At 49.9% G+C, this 18,061-nt stretch overlaps 1 protein-coding gene across 7 annotated transcripts in view; it reads right to left on the reverse strand.

Moving 5' to 3' along the window:
- The window catches only part of CEP170B (centrosomal protein 170B), a 104,657-nt gene that overhangs the window by 18,346 nt on the left and 68,250 nt on the right, over positions 1-18,061 (reverse strand). For 5 of the 7 annotated variants that reach the window (XM_077323831.1, XM_077323829.1, XM_077323832.1 and 2 more), the window contains 4 exons: positions 16,638-16,773; positions 13,336-15,090; positions 6,662-6,908; positions 42-195 (listed from right to left, as the gene is read on the reverse strand). In XM_077323831.1, the coding sequence (XP_077179946.1) occupies positions 42-195; positions 6,662-6,908; positions 13,336-15,090; positions 16,638-16,773 (2,292 nt within the window). The remainder of the gene's footprint in view (positions 1-41; positions 196-6,661; positions 6,909-13,335; positions 15,091-16,637; positions 16,774-18,061) is intronic. The other 2 variants (XM_077323835.1, XM_077323834.1) reach the window with 1 other exon arrangement.

The following is an 18,061-nucleotide window of genomic DNA, read 5'->3' on the forward strand; positions in this document are numbered from 1 at the left end:
TCCTGGTCCTGCCAGGGGTCCCATCCACAGTTCTGCCTCACCTCTTCCCTTGCGGATATGGTGGAAGCGGGAGTGTTCGGCACAGAACTGAGGGAAGTGCTTGGTCCTGAGGAGCTCTGGGAATCCCCGTCCCCAGCAACGTCGTGAATCTCTCGAGCCAGGATGGCGACGTCCTTCACCAAGGTCTGGCTTAACCTGGAAGAGAGGACAAAGGAGCGTTAGAAAATGTATCAACAAAGCTCAGAGTAATTACAGAGCATGTTAGGATGGTTAGCCCCTCTTGCAGTCCTGGCAAATAAGGTAGTTCAAAGCTGGGATCTTGAAGTGACCCCTTTGCTGAAGAGCTGTCGCCTATGTGATATCCTGTACCTGTAATACTGGTGATATTATATGATGTCCTATTAAAACTATAGTTGCAACCACCAAAGAAGCACAAAAAAGCGGGATTGAATACCTGGGTGGGTATGCTGGTGGCAAAATTATTCAGGATTGCATTTCATAAATTTCAAGAAGACACAACTTTTTGCCTTTCGGTTTCGTTTGCTTTGGGTGTATTTCTACAAGAAACCAACAGGGTTTCTTCATATGGACTCTCCAATATGCAGCCAGCTGGGTGACCTTGGCCTCGCCATGGCACTGATAAAGCTGTTCTGACCGAGCAGGAATATCAGGGCTCTCTCAGCCTCACCTCCCTCACAGGGTGTCTGTTGTGGGGAGAGGAAAGGGAAGGTGACTGTAAGCCTCTTTGAGACTCCTTCGGGTAGAGAAAAGCGGCATGTAAGAACCAACTCTTCTTCTTCTTCAGTAATCTCAGGGCTCTCTCAGCCTCCCCTCCCTCACAGGGTGTCTGTTGTGGGGAGAGGAAAGGGAAGGAGAATGTAAGCCGCTTTGAGACTCCTTCGGGTAGAGAAAAGCGGCATATAAGAACCAACACTTCTTCTTCTAAATAAATAAATAAGCACAACAAAAAATAAAAATTATATCCCTATACAAGAACCCATACCCAACGCAGCCAAAAAAGCCTACCTTAGTGGTAAAATTCAACCTGAGTACTCCATAACTTTCACAAAAATACACGTAAAACTCATCCCATGCAGACTACCGTAATACACTCTTCTGCGTAGGTCTCTGCGTAGTCAACGTAGAGGCTCCACTGGTGCAAAAGGGTGCAGGTTGGTTATTACCAGGAGCTGGACAGAGCAATTGCTCCAGTTCTTGCCCATCGATTCCTGGGTTCAACGCAATAGAAAAAGAGCAAGAATCTGGGAGCACCTTGAAGACTAACAAAATTTGCGGTCGGGGAGGAGCTTCCATGAGTCCCTGCTCACTTCGCTGGGTTCAAAGCAGGGTATTGGCTACCCAATGCAAATCCTTTCATGGACCGTTTATGCACTGGGAACTTCATTGCCCCACACCCCTGTCAGGAGCACAGATCGTGGACGGATGAGGTGCACCAGGCCAAATGGTCCCCGATGTGGGTTCAGGAAGAGGTGGGGCAACCTGTCATGACTAAAACTCCAGCCTGCAGCCCAGCATGAAACCTCCAGTGCATAAACGGTCATGGTCTTGGCACCTCATAACTGCAGGACTGCCTCACCCCTAAGTTCTGCCACGTCACCTTTGCTCATCAGAACAGGGCCTTCTGCAGGTGCCACCCTGCAAACGGGCAAGATTGAAAGCTGCCTGTACAGGTGTATTCCCTGTTGTGGGCCCTGCCCTATGGGCCCTGCCCTTCGACTCTCTTGGCGTTCCACAAACCATGCACACGGGTATTATTCGGGAGGGCATTTTTACAACGTTAATTGATGGTAATGGCATGGCTCATGAAGACGCTCTAAGACTACTTTACACAGAGAGTCATTAACATGTGGGATTTGCTGCCAGAGGATGCCGTGAAGGCCACGGGAACAAACAGCTTGAAAAGGGGAATAGAGAGATTCATGGAAAACTAGTCTATCAATGGATACTAGTAGTAGCTGAGGGGAACCTCCACATCAAGATGCACCAAACCTCTGAATCCCGGAATCAGGAGGCTACATCAGAAGGCCTCAGTCTGTCTCCCCTGTTGTTGGCCCTCCAGAGGAATTGGTTGGCCACTGTGTACGAAAGGATGCTAGACTAGATGGAGCCCTGGTCTGATCCAGCAGGGCTCTCCTGATGTTCTTCTGAAGGTCTCAGCCTCTATGTTCTGCTGTTGGCTTCCCTGAGGAACTGGTTGGCCCCTGTGTGAGACAGGAGGCTGGACTAGATTGATGACAGGTCTGACCCAGCAGGGCTCTTCTGATGTTCTTAGGAAGGCCTCGGCCTCTCTGCCCTGTTGTTGGCCCTCCAGAGGAACTGGCTGGCCCCTGTGTGAGACAGGAGGCTGGACTGGATGGACCCCTGGTCTGATCCAGCAGGGCTCTCCTGGTGTTCTTAGGAAGGCCTCGGCCTCTCTGCCCTGTTGCTGGCCCTCCAGAGGAACTGGCTGGCCCCTGTGTGAGACAGGAGGCAGGACTGGATGGACCCCTGGTCTGACCCAGCAGGGCTCTCCTGATGTTCTTAGGAAGGCCTCGGCCTCTCTGCCCTGTTGTTGGCCCTCCAGAGGAACTGGCTGGCCCCTGTGTGAGACAGGAGGCTGGACTAGATGGAACCCTGGTCTGATCCAGCAGGGCTCTTCTCATGTTCTTATGAAGACTTTGGCCTCTAGGCCCTGCTGTTGGCCCCTCCAGAGGAACTGGTCATTCATTATGCCAGAAATGATGCTAGACTAGATGGATGGCTGGTTTGGTCCAGCAGGAAATGAACTGCAAGCTGTACAACTGTGTGTAGTACATACTATCTATTGCCATATGTATGATCCTACGATGTAATAATATATCATGTAAATACATACAGATTCCCAGTTGGGAATCCCTGATCTATACTATAAGAAGTAAATTATGTGCATATTTCCCTTTGCAGCTGCTTTCATGCTCAGTGAAAGCTCCAAGCTTTATTTCTTCTTTCTTACATTTCTCTGGAGTTTCTTCATATCTCAAATGGATAAAACGTAAGCTCACCTACCAATCCTTGCCCCACCAAGGAATCAATTCATGCTTCGCTTGATTAAGCTACCTGATTGCTTGCAATTCTTTAAAAAAAAATGCACAAAACTCCAAGGTTTCCGAAATAATTTAAAGCCATTTCCTTGGAAGCAAAAAAAGGGTGCACACGATAGAACTGGCAGCGTTCAGAGCAGCGTGACTAATTGACCGTCTAGGGATTGTCTGGAGACGAAGGAGTTCCTTCTAATACCTCAATTACGTGATTAAGTCCAGCATCAACAAGTGGGGATAATTTCCCTTTGAACTCTCACTTGCTATTCCGCAGGCATCTCCCAGTGCATTCAGAATCGCAAGCAGAGGAGAATGCCAAAGGTCTGCAATTAAGGGGTTGCCTCCTTGGAAATCTCAATAGAGACCCCTTTGCTGCCAAACGCCATACAGATTCAAGGGGAGGCATCTGGTTTTAGCTTGTCCAATATCCAAAGTGTTCTCGATAGCACAGAGATTTTTTTTTTTTGAGGAAGCCCAACTGTTATCCCTGCTTTGAGATCGTTTGCTGCAGGCGGGGAAAAAAAATCTTCGATTTTTATGCAGCCAAAGGAAACCCTTGTCAAAAAAATGCAAGAATTGAGTCCAGGAGTTCTTCCAGGACGTAAGCCAAAGACATACACACACCGGAGGGAAAATCGGAAATGTGAGCACTTTCAGAATTCTGACACAGGGTGGCAGACCCAACCCAAAAAAAGGGCTGCTGTGGAAGGCAGAGGCAACAAAACTTAGAATCATAGAGTTGGAAGGGGCCAAGCAGGCCATCTAGTCCAACCCCCTGCTCAACGCAGGATCAGCCCAAAGCATCCTAAAGCATCCAAGAAAACTATCCAGCCTTTGCTTGAAGACTTCCAGTGAGGGGGAGCTCACCACCTCCTTAGGCAGCCTATTCCACTGCTGAACTTGTCAGGACGGACATCAGGCATAGCTAATTTTATTAGGCATAGTTAATGACGTTAGTTAATTTTATACATTTCAGAAGGAAGTTCTTTTAAACAGAATGCCTTTCAAAATGAACGTCCTTTTTGTTTTTGCAGGGTTTTTGTTTCTCATACGGGCAGCTTTCCTTCAGTTCTTCAGCAAAGAGTCCTGTGTTAACGGTGACAGCTTCTCTCAAAACCATTTTATTAAAAAATCTGCACAGTCCATCAGATCTTGAATAGTTAATCATTTGGCCCCTCCCACTTTCTAAAATCATGCCCAGTGCTATGGTGCCAATGGGCACCACATTGGGGACCTTGGAATACACTTTTGAGAGTCAAAGCTTCACTGAGTCTGTGAACGGAGGCAGATTTGTGCATGAGAGGGGGGGAGAAGAGACTGTCTGTCTCAGTGCTTGGCTCTTGTGGCTCTTTCTTGCAAGCCCAGGGAAATGCCAATCACGACTCTGGGGTCAGGAGGCAAATTTCCTCCAGGCCAAACTGGAAGGGATTCAATTTTTTTTTGGAGGGGGGGGGCATCACCTGGACATGGAATTGGGGCCACTGTGGGTGGGCAGGGAGTTGTGAATTCCCTGCATTCTGCAGGGGGTTGGACTAGATGACCCTAGAGGTCCCTTCCAATTCTATGGTTTGTCAGAGAGCGGGCAGCTCCCTTTGACTGTCAAAAGCCTATACCCTGGGAAACTTGTTGGCTTTTTAAAGTGCTACTAGATTCGAATCCTTTTCTTCTTCAGCGGACCAAGATGGCTACTCCCCTGAAGCTTGGCAAGAACACAAGGAATACATTTGTAGAACTCCGAGCTGTGCATAATTCTCCTTAAAAGTTGCCTTTCCTTAAAACACACAGCTGAGCCACAGTGAAGCAGACACAGGCACCAGCTAACCAAAACAAAGAGATTGTTGGGTTTCCTCCACAATGAGTTACAATTTACAACCATCTAGAACAGTGATGACCAAACTGTGGCTCTCCAGATGTCCAGATGCATGTGCTCGCAGGGGCTCATGGGAATTGTAGTCCATGGACGCCTGAAAAGCCACAGTTTGGCTGCCCCTGCCTTAGAAATTAACAAGATTTCCAGGTGTAAGAAGAGTTATATTTGTACCCCGCTTTTTACTACTCAAAGAAGTCTCAAAGCGGCTTACAATCACCTACCCTTCCTCTTACCACAATAGACACCCTATGAGGCAGGTGGATCTGACAGATCTCTAAGAGAACTGTGACTGGCCCAAGGTCACCCAGCTGGCAGCACGTGGAGAAGTGGGGGATCAGACTTGGTTCTCCAGATGAGAGCACCCCACTCTTAAGCACTACAGCAAGCTGGCTCTTTTGAGAGTCAAAGCTCTCTTCGTCAAACACGAGTAGGAACGGACACCCCTTATATCCCAGTCAGAAAGTCAAGAAGTGCTGCCAAACAGGGAGGCAGGATGCAAAGGGACATGCCCCATGTAACCAGCTCGATGAGAGCAGGAGAGAAGTATCAGAATAGGAAACAGGAGATCCAGGTTCAAATCCTCACACTGCCATGGAAGGTTAATGGCAGTGGCTGCCAGATGAATTCCAGATGAGGCTAAAGGTTCTGGTAATTACCTTCAAGGCCATACGCCAGGGGTAGTCAAACTGCGGCCCTCCAGATGTCCATGGACTACAATTCCCAGGAGCCCCTGCCAGCATTCGCTGGCAGGGGCTCATGGGAATTGTAGTCCATGGACATCTGGAGGGCCGCAGTTTGACTACCCCTGCCATACGCGGTCGGCCCAGTGTACCTGAGGGACCGCCTCCCTGCCTATGCCCCCCAAAATGCTTTACGCTCCACCAACAACAACCGGCTAATGGTCCCTGGCCCTAAAGATGCCCGCCTGGCCTCGACCAGGGCCAGAGCCTTCTCTGTCCTGGCCCCCACCTGGTGGAATGAGCAGGGCCTGCAAAAGGGGGCTCTTCTGCCAGGCATAAACCACAACATCTGCAGGGCCCCTGCCTCCTCCCTCCCTCCCAGAACTCCATCAATGCACTCTACTTCTGGACCTGTTTGCAGTGTTACAATTATCAGTTAGTAGTATTAATGTTATGGTTATTTATATGTTATGGATTGTTCCTTGTATTGTTTATGTTTTATGCAAATCGCCCTGAGCCTCCGGGGAGGGTGGTAAATAAACAAGTAAAGGTAAAGGTATCCCCTGTGCAAGCAATTGGTCATGTCTGACCTTTGGGGTGACGCCCTCCAGCGTTTTCATGGCAGACTCAATATGGGGTGGTTTGCCAGTGCCTTCCCTAGTCATTACCGTTTTCCCCCCAGCAAGCTGGGTACTCATTTGACCGACCTCGGAAGGATGGAAGGCTGAGTCAACCTTGAGTCGGCTGCTGGGATCGAACTCCCAGCCTCATGGGCAGAGCTTTCAGACTGCATGTCTGCTGCCTTACCACTCTGCACCACAAGAGGCTCATAAATAAACAAACCATCAAATAACCAACCAACCAACCCTCCGGCCCGTCCTTCTCTCTCAGCCTACCCCACCTCTACAGGTTGGCCCTATGAGTCTAGAGTGGAACAGAGGAGAACCATTTACAACTCCCTCTTGTCTACCAGGCACCATTCCACCACCCCGAAGTGTGCCCCCGGGCTCCAAAGGCCACCCGCTCCGACCCACCTGGCTATTTCTGCGATCTCCGCCGTCTGCGCGATGAAGTTGTAGGGATCGCGCTCGTCGAAGTCTTCCTCTTCCGTCTCCCGGCTGCTGCTGCGCTTCTGTTTGCTCAGGCCGGCCGCTCGCGGCCTGGGCGTCTGGGTGGCTGTTGAGGTATGGGAGCGTTTGTGTTTAGGGGAGCTGTGGCTGGAGCCGTACTCCTCCTCCGAAGTGGAGGTATAGTCTGAGCCCTGCGGCCGCCTCCTCGAAGCTTATCAAAAATGAATTGGTTTCAGGCGGTGAAGGAGGAGGAGGAGGAGAGGGAAGAGACAAAAAAAGGAGGGGGGGGGAGAAAAAGAGTTTTCAGGTGGACTTCGAAGGGGAAGGAGAAAACGGCGATACCAACCAGCCCAAGACTGAGAGAAAAAAGGGGAGCGGGGAGCCTTCTGTGCATAACCACAAATTTAAATTTCGAAATATTAAGGATGGAACACTTTCCTTCCTAACCACGAGTGGAACCAAGTCAGTCATTTTTTGTGTATATTTCAAAACACATCCATGATCAATATTTTTCCTAATTCTTTCACAGACAACCGAATCACCTCAGGCTGGGGGAGAATATGTGGAACAGCCTATGGGTCAAAATTCATGGCCAGAATCTCCCGGTGTTGTTAAAATGCTAACAGGAGTTTTTTAGTGGTTCTGTTCATCTCTAGGACCGTTTCTGCACTGGAGGTTTCATGCCGGGCTGCAGGCTGGAGTTTTAGTCGTGGCAGGTTGGCCCACCTCTTTCTGCACCCACACGGGGGAGCATTTGGACTGGGGCGCCTCATGTACCCCCAATTTGTGCTCCTGCACGGGACCTGGGGCAGTGAAGTTCCCAGTGCATAAACGGTCTAGGTCAAGAGGTGGGGAAATTTTAACCCGTGTCCGCTGTGAGGTTGGTTTGTTTGAGAGAAATTTTGGAAGGTGATGTCGAGAAGCTTCTGGCAACCTTATGAATTAATGTCCTCCACAATGTCCTTTTCGTTAACACCCTTGCTCAGGTTTTGCAACAGGCCTGTGGCTTCCTTGATCGAAGATGAGCTGTTTTTTATATCCCCCTTTTTACTACCCAAAGAAGTTGGATCCAGTTCCCGTTGGGTCTTCATCGTTTCCTGCTTCCTTCAACTATTATTATTATTATTATTATTATTATTATTATTATTATTATTATTATTTATTAAAATTTATTTCCTACCAGTCCCAAGACCGGCTCATGATGGGTTACAAAAGGTCCACTAAGAACCCCAATAAAACCCCATTAAAAACCAACAGGACGACAAAATCATACCAAAAAAGACCCAGAACAAAAATGGTGGTAGTTACTCGATCTCCCATCCCCCCAACCAGCCTCTAATAAGGGGGTGGAAAGAGGGGCCATAGATAGCAAATGGCCTAACTGCTGCCTAACATTGGGAGGGGGGGAATCGATCTTCCTCACTACCCCAGCCTCAACCATAGACCTGACCGAAGAGCTCCGTTTTGCAGGCCCTGCAGAATGCCGGAAGCTCCTGCAGGGCCCACAGCTCTCCCGGGAGCTCGTTCCACCAGGTAGGGGCCAGGACCGAGAAGGCCCTAGCCCTGGTTGAGGCCAGGTGTCCTTCTCTGGGGCTGGGGATGACCAACAAGTTTGAACCCATAGAGCAGGGGTAGTCAAACTGCGGCCCTCCAGATGTCCATGGACTACAATTCCCAGGAGCCCCTGCCAGCGAATGCTGGCAGGGGCTCCTGGGAATTGTAGTCCATGGACATCTGGAGGGCCGCAGTTTGACTACCCCTGCCTTAGAGCGTAAAGCTCTGTGAGGAGCATAGGGCAACAGGCGGTCCCTCAGGTATGTGGGTCCCAAACCATGGAAGGCCTTAAAGGTCAAAACCTTTGCCTATTACCTTTGTCTTTTCCAGTTAATCTCATATCATGACGTGACCCTAGTCACTTCTAGGGAGAGTTCAGTCTTGATTTGATCTAGGACCCATTTTGTCTATTTTGGCAGTCCGCAGTATCCGCAAAACTCTCCTCCAGCACTGCAGTTCAAATGAATCAACTCTTCCTGCCAGGTTTCTTCACTGTCCACTTTTCACACTCCTACACCAACATTAATTCAAAGGGTTGCCGCAAGTCAGATCGCACACCCAACACAATGTGGTTGTGACTGGGACTTGGCCCAAGGTTCGACACGTAAAATTTCGCCTTCTGCGTGTGGCTGAGTGGGAACAAGAATCTTCACATGTTTTCACGGCAGATGCGTTGCGAAAGTATACATTAAAAAGGCCCGACTTAATCTGCTGCAAATTAGCTAGTCACAACGGACAAAGGCATTGTGGTGCAATAGAATGCACATTGCAAATTGTCAACGGTGGTGTGCTACGCATGTTACAGCCTTCCAACATGTTGACTTTCATCAATTCCTCTAGGCCTGTGCCATGTGGTAGGAATTTAGTCATCTGTGATGCAATCCTGAATTCTGTCATGCACAGGAGGCCCCGGCACAAATAATTAAGCAGGTTAGATTCCCCCCTTCCAAAAAAAATTCTCCAACCACACAGACGGCTTCATTCCCAAATGCACCCCCCTCGAAGATGACCAGGAGAGCAGCAATGATGGGCTTGTTTACACACTCAGGAACATCCTTGTTACTATAAGCTTCAGCTTAGAGTAAAGGTAAAGGTATCCCCTGTGCAAGCACTGGGTCATGTCTGACCCTTGGGGTGACGCCCTCTAGCGTTTTCATGGCAGACTCAATACGGGGTGGTTTGCCAGTGCCTTCCCCAGTCATTACCATTTACCCCCCAGCAATCTGGGTACTCATTTTACCGACCTCGGAAGGATGGAAGGCTGAGTCCACCTTGAGACGGCTGCTGGGATCGAACGCCCAGCCTCATGAGCAGAGCTTCAGACTGCATGTCTGCTGCCCTACCACCCTGCGCCACAAGAGGCTCTTTCAGCTTATAGTAGAGGAGACCTAATTTTGGTCTCAATGGCCGTAAAATAAAGATTGATTGATTGACTGACTGATTGTAGAGGAGACCACAGGGGGCACAAAATATGGGGAGGCAGGTGAAGAGGATCTTGCGGCAGAGGTCTGGAAGTTAACAAAATGGGGGGGGCACCATACCTCGGGACAGCTGATTGTGTAAACAAGCCCCAGTGAGTCAGAAAGAGAACCTTTTCCCGGGTAGACGGCTCCATCTGGTGATGGTTCTCAGGAAGTCTTTCGGTGCCGATAACCTTCATTATCTGCGTGAGGTTTCTCCATTTGCCTGCCAGCATCCGCAAGCTACATTTCACTACAAGGTTGACATGCAAAGCTCAACCGTCACAGGCAGATGGATCCTAGTTACAGCCAGCTCCAAAAACCCTCGTTTGGGATCCCTGGGCCATGCTTTCCCCAAGCCACAGGAGATGCTTCCCACATCCAGATTTGAGGACGGTAACTTTTTGACAATTCCAAAAGCACCATCAGGTAGGCCCTCTAGACAGCTATAGTGCTGCGTTTCACCTTATCAGATCACGGGAGGGGATGGTACCCCCTTTGCTCTGGTTCGGCCGCACTTGGAGTCCTGTGTTCAGTTTTGGGCACCCCAGTTGAAGAGGGATGTAGACAAACTGGAGCGTGTCGAGAGGAGGGCAACAAAGATGGTGAGGGGTTTGGAGACCAAGGCGTATGAAGAAAGGTTGGGGGAGCTTGGTCTGTTTAGAGCCAGTTTGGTGTAGTGGTTAGGAGTGCAGACTTCTAATCTGGCATGCCGGGTTCGATTCTGCGCTCCCCCACATGCAACCAGCTGGGTGACCTTGGGCTCGCCACGGCACTGATAAAACTGTTCTGACCAAGCAGTAATATCAGGGCTCTCTCAGCCTCACCCACCTCACAGGGTGTCTGTTGTGGGGAGAGGGAAGGGAAGGCAACTGTAAGCCGCTTTGAGCCTCCTTCGGGTAGGGAAAAGCGGCATATAAGAACCAACTCTTCTTCTTCTTCTTCTTCTTCTTCTTCTTAGCCTGGAGGGGAGACAACTGAGAGGGGATCTGATAACCATCTGCAAATATTTAAAAGGCTGCCATATAAACGATGGAGCAGAGTTGTTCTCTCTTGCCCCAGAGGGACAGACCAAATGAATGGGATGAAATTAATTCAAAAGAAATTCCATCTAGACCTCCAGAAGAAGTTTCTGACAGTCAGAGTGGTTTCTCAGTGGAACAGGCTTCCTCGGGAGGTGGTGGGTTCTCCATCTTTGGAGATTTTTAAACAGAGGCTGGATAGCCCTCGGACGGAGAGGCTGATTCTGTGAAGGTTCAAGGGGGTGGCAGGTGACAGTGGATGAGCAATAGGGTTGTGAGTGTCCTGCATTGTGCAGAGGGTTAGACTAGATGACCCATGAGGTCCCTTCCAACTCTATTATTCTATGATCAACATCAACCTGTTCCGCCTGCTTGTTTCTCAAGAGGAAAAGGGTTAAGGTGCACATTGTCATCAGCAGAGGGCTGAAAACCCTCGATACCCATCTCCGTTCTACAAACCCCAGTCAACAACCCCGGTCTAGGCAGGTTTTAGTGTCGAACCTTAAACCCCCTACGAAGGAATTAGAGCGTTAGTAACGTTAAGCCGCATACCAGGTCTTGAGGAATCTTCGGGTTAATCCTACATGCGAAATGGTTAGGTGTTCTCGCAAAGCAATGGAAGGACAAAACCAATTCATTTGAAACAAAGAGAGGACAAGGTAGGGTGGAAGGTCTCTTGGCCAAGGATTCTCAGCAGCAGAATCAAACAACAATTCGTAAGGGAAGTCAAGACAATTAACACCTACGGTTAAAGCCAATGGTGCCACAGCCGACCCCTGTGTTATTTATTCTAAAGGTGCAATCTCCTAACTTGAAATCGTTGGCCCAATAAGCCATGAGGTACTAAACTAAATGCTCACCAGCACGATACCACCGTGCCCGCTAACCGTGGCTTTCTACTACCTCAACAAAGCAAAATCTGAAAAATCATAATATGCATTATATCAGGGTCTTTAAGGGACTCTGTTTAGCTGCCCCCACCACGAGAAGACAGGTGGCTTGGAACTTCCCGGAGTGTTGCAACAGGCTCCACCTCCCATGGCAGCCATTTTGTGGTGGCGCCCACTTCTCTTTCTAAAATTAATCCCAGGAAAGAATAGTCTTTGGGGAAACCCGTTTGGAAATAACGGACCCACTCAGGGGATGACACCCGGCTTGGAAACTCCAAATATTTCGTGATTGGTGCTACTTCCCACGGCAGCCATTTTGTGTTGGTGCGACCCGTATGTGTTGGTGTTACCCATATGCTCAACAGAGAGGAACCTCTGAAACAAGCCTGTGGCTGCTCATGGTTACAAGGGGCTTTGTAGCCTTAACCTGTCCCTCCAGGGACGTATCAGGCCAGAAGACCTGCACAGATGCTCAGGTAAACAAAAGAAAAAGGATCGGAATTGGACCCTGTAAAAAGAAGGCGTGACATGACTCAGGGCTTGGCTAGTCAAAAACCTCTCACTCCCCAAGGCTTGCACTGCTCTGCAATTGTTCCGTCTACACCTCTCCCTTGCGGTCGGCCCAAACGGCCAGGAAATTAAGGCAGGGTCTGGATAAACTCATGCACCACCCATGCGTTCAATGCGATGCATCAGCACAGCACGATGAAACGGGTCCCGCACTGGCTTGGGGAATTACTGGAGCTTTGGGGGGACAGTGTCTGGGGACAGCAGAGCTCAAGGAGTAGACAGAGCTTGGCAAGGGTGTGTTGCTAAGCAATCTGCCCTCCAAAGCTGCTGTTTTCTCTAGAGCAACTGATCTCTGCAGTCTGGAGATGTGGAATTCTGGGAGAATTCCACGTCCCACCAGGGCAGAGCGCCACAGAAATGTGAAAAATAAATAAATGAAATAGTCCAGCACCCTGTCTCACAAAGACCGTTTATGCACTGGGAACTTCACTTCCCTACCCCCCTGTCAGGAGCACAGATCGGGGGCAGACAAGGTGAACCAGGCCAACTGCTCCCCCATGTGCGTGCAGGCAATCTGCCACAACTGAAATGCCAGTCTGCAGCCTGGCATGAAACCTCCAGTGCGTAAACGGTCAAAGTGACCATCGAGTACTGGTTAGGGGAGTGGTATCTGGACAAAGCTCTTCCATACCTGCGAGCTGAAGCCCAATATTATATGCATAGAATTTTGATTACAACTTGGAGTTGGTTGAAACTTCTAGGATAAGTTTCAAAATCGCAGGAGGAAACAACCACCGATGAAAGGTCTACTTTGAAAACAGAACAAAAACTAGAGTCCGTTCTGGTTGTTTCATTTATCGTTAAAACAGAGATTATATAACTAAATTGTTAACTGATTTTGATAGCCCGGGACAGGTTCTCTCTTTTTCTGTTAGGGCCCAAAAGCAGCACAGAGCCTGTCCCCTGATGCTACCTCCTAGTAGCATCAGGGGAAGGCCTGATCACTGAGTGATTCACGGCTTCTAATGTGGAGGTTCGAGTTCGCCACCATGGCCAGTAGCCACTGTCGGACATAACTCCCATGAACCTGTCTCATCCCCTTTTAAACCTCACTCCCTCACTTAACTCTTGAGTTCTTTGGAAGAGAATCAAAACCACAAGCGGGGGGAAAGTAAAGTGCGTCGAGTTACGCTCCTACTCACTGGAAGAAGAGGAGTATTTGATACTGCTGGGGCGCGTTCGGGTAAAAGGCTGCTTCGACGCAGCCGCGGCTGCCGCCGTCTTCCTAGCAGCGTTTCGGGCTTCCGAGACGGGCGGCTTGCGGGTGGCGTAGTACGACTCTGCGCTGCGCCCGGAGAAGGTCGGCCTGGGCGGCGTGCTCTCCGAATCGCTCGGGACGTTGAAGGACCCGGCCCGTTTCCTCGGCATGGCAAGGATGTCGAGCCTCGACAGCTTCTTGGGCTCGGCTGGCGGCTTGGGGGGCGCCACCGTCCCTTCGGGGTGAGCCGCCGTTTTCTCGGGGTCGGCACTCTCGTTGTCCGAGGTGTCCCCCAACCGCGCGCGGCGAAGCTTCGAGGCTCTCGTCGGCCGCGGGGTCGATAAGCTATTGGACCTCGTGAGAACTTGCTGGATCTTCTGCACCGTCGGAGTGACTTTGCTGTACTCTTCTTTGGCGGTTGGCGAGAAAGGCTTCTTCCTGGTACTAGGCCTCGAGACGGACTGCTCTTGATCCGAGGAGACGGTGTCGTTTGATGGCGGGTACGGGAGGCTGGGGCCGCGCTCGTCGTCCGTATAATCCTGAGAGCCTCCAGCACCCGTGCCACGCTTGCCTTGGAAGCGCTTTGCATTGTCCCCTTTGTTCCCGGACTCCGAGGGGACGGTCTTGCGCTTCTCCGAAAGCCGTTCGCGGGCGCTCGCTTGGACGTTCTGCTCTTGGATCGACGGCGCCGAAGAGGATTTCTCTTTCGGCGAGGGCGTTGCGGCTTTGCGCTTTGGCGGGTGGGCGGGGGCATTTTTGCTGCTCACCAAGCTTACGGTGCTTGCCGTGTCCACGTCGGAGTCCCCAGATAAGGAGTCTTCCAACGGCCCCGGGGCCCGTTCTGGAGCATCGGGCTGGTGCGTTTGGCAGAGAAATTTGGCCTCCAGGGCTGCCAGAGCCGTTTCGGTGTCTTTAAGAAGAAGGTGAGTGTCTGGATTGTAGTCCATGCGGCTCGCTCGCGCCACATCGAGATCTTTGAGCAGAGGGTGGCTGGAGATGTGAGGCAACCTGTGTTGAGAAACGCTGCTGCTTGACTTCTCTTTGGTAAAACTTTCTTGCCGGACAAAGGACGTGCTTTCCTTTGTGGCCGCTTCTGGTTCTTGAAGAGGAAGGCTCGAGTGCAAGGAAATAACCATTTTCCCGTTTGAGCTAACGTAGCTACTGCTGATGCTTTTAGCAGCCGGCTTGGCAGGCGGGAAAACAGCGTCGTCTTTGTCCGCTCGAGTGCGAGAGGTGTTTGGGGAAAGCTTGGAAGGAACTCCTGCATCTTCGTCATCATCTCCGATGTAAAACGAAGTGGATAACGGATCGCTCGAAGCTCTCAGACCCGGCAGCCGGGGCGCAGAGTGCTGATGGTTTTGGGATTTTCCGCGGTCAGGCCTTGCTTGCCCCTGCTTGTCTTGGCACTTCCGCTCTTTTTCCAGGCCAAAACCGTCATCGGATTTGCTGGCATCGCTCAGGCTGTCGGGGTCCAGTTCTTCTTGAATGAGCAGCCGGCTGGAAGGATCGGCGTAGATTTCCACCCGGGGGTCGTTCGCGACGTTCCTCGGCGAAGGGTCAGAACAGGGTTCTGAGCCGATCAAAAGGGGCGGAGTCGGACTTTCAGCCTTGTCACCTGGTGGAAGCTGAGGAAGAAGGCGCCTTGTCCGTGAAGCCATAGAGCTCTCCGATTCTCCCCCTTTAGGAACAGGATTCTTTTCTGATAAGAATGATTAAAACAAGACATTTATCAATGCCACATGACACATCTCCATTTATACCTTAGAGCTGGGCCACGCATTTACACTTTTGTGTTGGTATGCAATAGAAGAGCTAGATTTGAGTCTGGTAGCACTAAGAGCCAGTTTGGTGTAGTGGTTAGGAGTGCGGACTTCTAATCTGGTGAGCTAGGTTCGATCCTGCACTCCCCCACATGCAGTCAGCTGGGTGACCTTGGGCTCACCACAGCACTGATGAAGCTGTTCTGACCGAGCAGTGATATCAGGGCTCTCTCAGCCTCACCCGACCCACAGGGTGTCTGTTGTGGGGAGAGGAAAGGGAAGGCGACTGTAAGCCGCTTTGGGACTCCTTCGGGTAGAGAAAAGCGGCATATAAGAACCAACTCTTCTTCTTCTTATAGAGCAGGGTAGCCAAACTTGTGGCTCTCTAGGTGTTCATGGACTCCAACTCCCAGTCCTGGCAGGGACTCGTGGGAACTGTAATCCATGGTCATCTGGAGAGCCACAGTTTGGTCACCCCGGTTATAGATCAATAAGATTTCCAGGCTTTGAGAGACAATGAGAGCTGTCACCTCTGTAACAAAGGGAGCTTTGATTCTCAAACCTTATACTAGGGGCCCCACAAGAATTCTGGGGTATAAACTTTCAAGACTCAAAGCATCATCATATCCAGTGAAGGAAGCTTTGACTCTCCATGGTTTATACCTTTAAAATCTTGTTGTGTCTTTAAGGTGCTACTGGACTTGAATCTAACACATTAATTATTATTAATACTTTAATACCTAATACATAAAATCAGCGGGGCTACACTTGCCAGAATTCTGAAGGCTCTCTTTCTACAGGCAAGGAAAACTGGAGGACCCTGAAGTCATATCCGGGGGAAGGAACAGGGTATTTTGTCTGTTCATTCTTTGTTTCTTGGCTTCTAACTGGGAGGAAAGGAACTGGGGAGAATGGCGAAGCGAGAAAGAAAACAGAAGGAGAATAAAACCAGGCCAGTGGCTTCTCTTCTCCCATGAGTTCAAGACCAACCGTTTCCTTTGCCTGTGGCTGTTCACTACCATTCTGAGAGCAGAGTTGCATTTCTCTAAGCCCACTGAATGGGGTTACGAGAGTATAAATTCTGCTTTAGACAGCACGGAGAGTGTCTTGAATTTTTAAAAAGCCAGGTTCCTTTTTTAATGTGACATAATGCATAGCTCAACTCTTAACTGTACACGTGTTTTATGCAAGACAGAACTGTCCAGTTAAGCTCGATACTTAACTACTTACAAAGCTACAGAAAGACGGCGCAAAACCAGGGGCACTTCACCATGACTGTTTATGCACTGGAGGTTTCATGCCAGGCTGCAGGCTGGAGTTTTAGTCGTGGCAGGTTGCTCTATCTCTTCCTGCACCCACACGGGGGAGCATTTGGCCTGGTGCACCTTATCCAGCCCCGATTTGTGCTCCTGCACGGGAGCTGGGGCAGTAAAGTTCCCAGTGCATAATCGGTCCATGTGAGATCAGCATCAGCGGCAGTACGTACCACAGCCAGCCTGAGTGAAAGGAGCCTGCTGCTGGCCATCTCCAAGCCCGGGAGCAGAACCGGAGTCTGTGTAGGTATCTGCCAGGCTCGCCCATCGGGACACCCATTTCTGACCACCTTGAGATGCTGGCGGAAGCTACAAAGTTAAGGGGGGAAAAGTGAGGGACAAGGGAAATCCTGTACCATTAACCCAAGAGCGTCAACGGAAGCTTCATCATAAGCCATAACATTTTGGCATTCTTGCTGCTGGCTGCAGAATTACTAGACTTAGAGGAAGAACAATTAGACCAGCATAAACCACAGAGAGAGGCGGTCTTATGTCATTTTAGACAGTGGTCCCCAACCCCCGGTTCGGAGACCGGGACCGGTCTGTGGATCAGTCGGTACCGGGCCGTAGCTCCTCCTCGTCCTCCTCCCTGGCTGCTGCCACTGGGTCTGCCCTGCCACAGTGGGAAGTCAGGGGTGCCGGCAGGAAAACAAGTGGAGCAGGGGCTCAGGTGGCAGCAGCATCCCTTGGCAAAAGACTACCCCCCCCCTCCGGGCCTCAGTAAAACTGTCAAGCGCTGACCAGCCCCCAGTGATAAAAAGGTTGGGGACCACTGATTTTAGAGACTCACGTAATCATTTTGGCATCAGTTTTCACTAACCAGAGCTTGCTTCATCAGATACATGAGGCGAGTGTGCATGTATGCATGTATCTTTCTGCCAACACTTAGCTGGCAGTAATATAAACGGAGAACAAATTGTAAACAGCAAAATCAAGAAGTAGGGAATGGAAGAATAACCGCATGATGCTATCCTTACGCATGCATGCAGAACAAGTTACATGACCAGTAATCTATATATAAGCATATAAGAACCAAGTCTTCTTCGTCTTCTTCTATAATGTGATTTTACGCAAATACATGAAAGTGTCTTAAACTGAGCCAGACCCTTATTAAGGGTGCATTATCTATGCTGACTGGCAGTGCCTCTCGGAGTAGAGGCTGTTCACCTCATCTATTACCTGATCCTTGTTTAACTGGATATACAAGGATATGGATATTCAAGGAATTGAACTTTGAACCTTCTGCTTCCGAACCACAGCCCTTCCCCATTCACCGCAAATTGTGCACAGACAATATTGAGCGAGACAGACCAATGGTTTGACTCAGTGTAAAACAGTTTTCCCTATCAGGTTTAATTTTGAATGTGACAACAATGCAGATTAAAAAATCCACACAATAGGGCCATACTCAAACAGGAGGGAATTCATATAAAAATGCAGGGTAGTTTGCAGAAATATCCAGGAACAGGGGGAAAGCGAATGGGGACTGTAAAAATGCCAAAATTGAAACATGCTGAAGATGGGGAATATACATCGTGGGATCTCAGCTGCCATCCTGTGGGTTGCCTAATAACCCCATTAAAATTGTTGCAGGCAG

This window comes from Paroedura picta, chromosome 2 (genome assembly GCF_049243985.1).
Source record: "Paroedura picta isolate Pp20150507F chromosome 2, Ppicta_v3.0, whole genome shotgun sequence".
Classification (NCBI taxonomy): Eukaryota; Metazoa; Chordata; class Lepidosauria; order Squamata; family Gekkonidae; genus Paroedura; species Paroedura picta.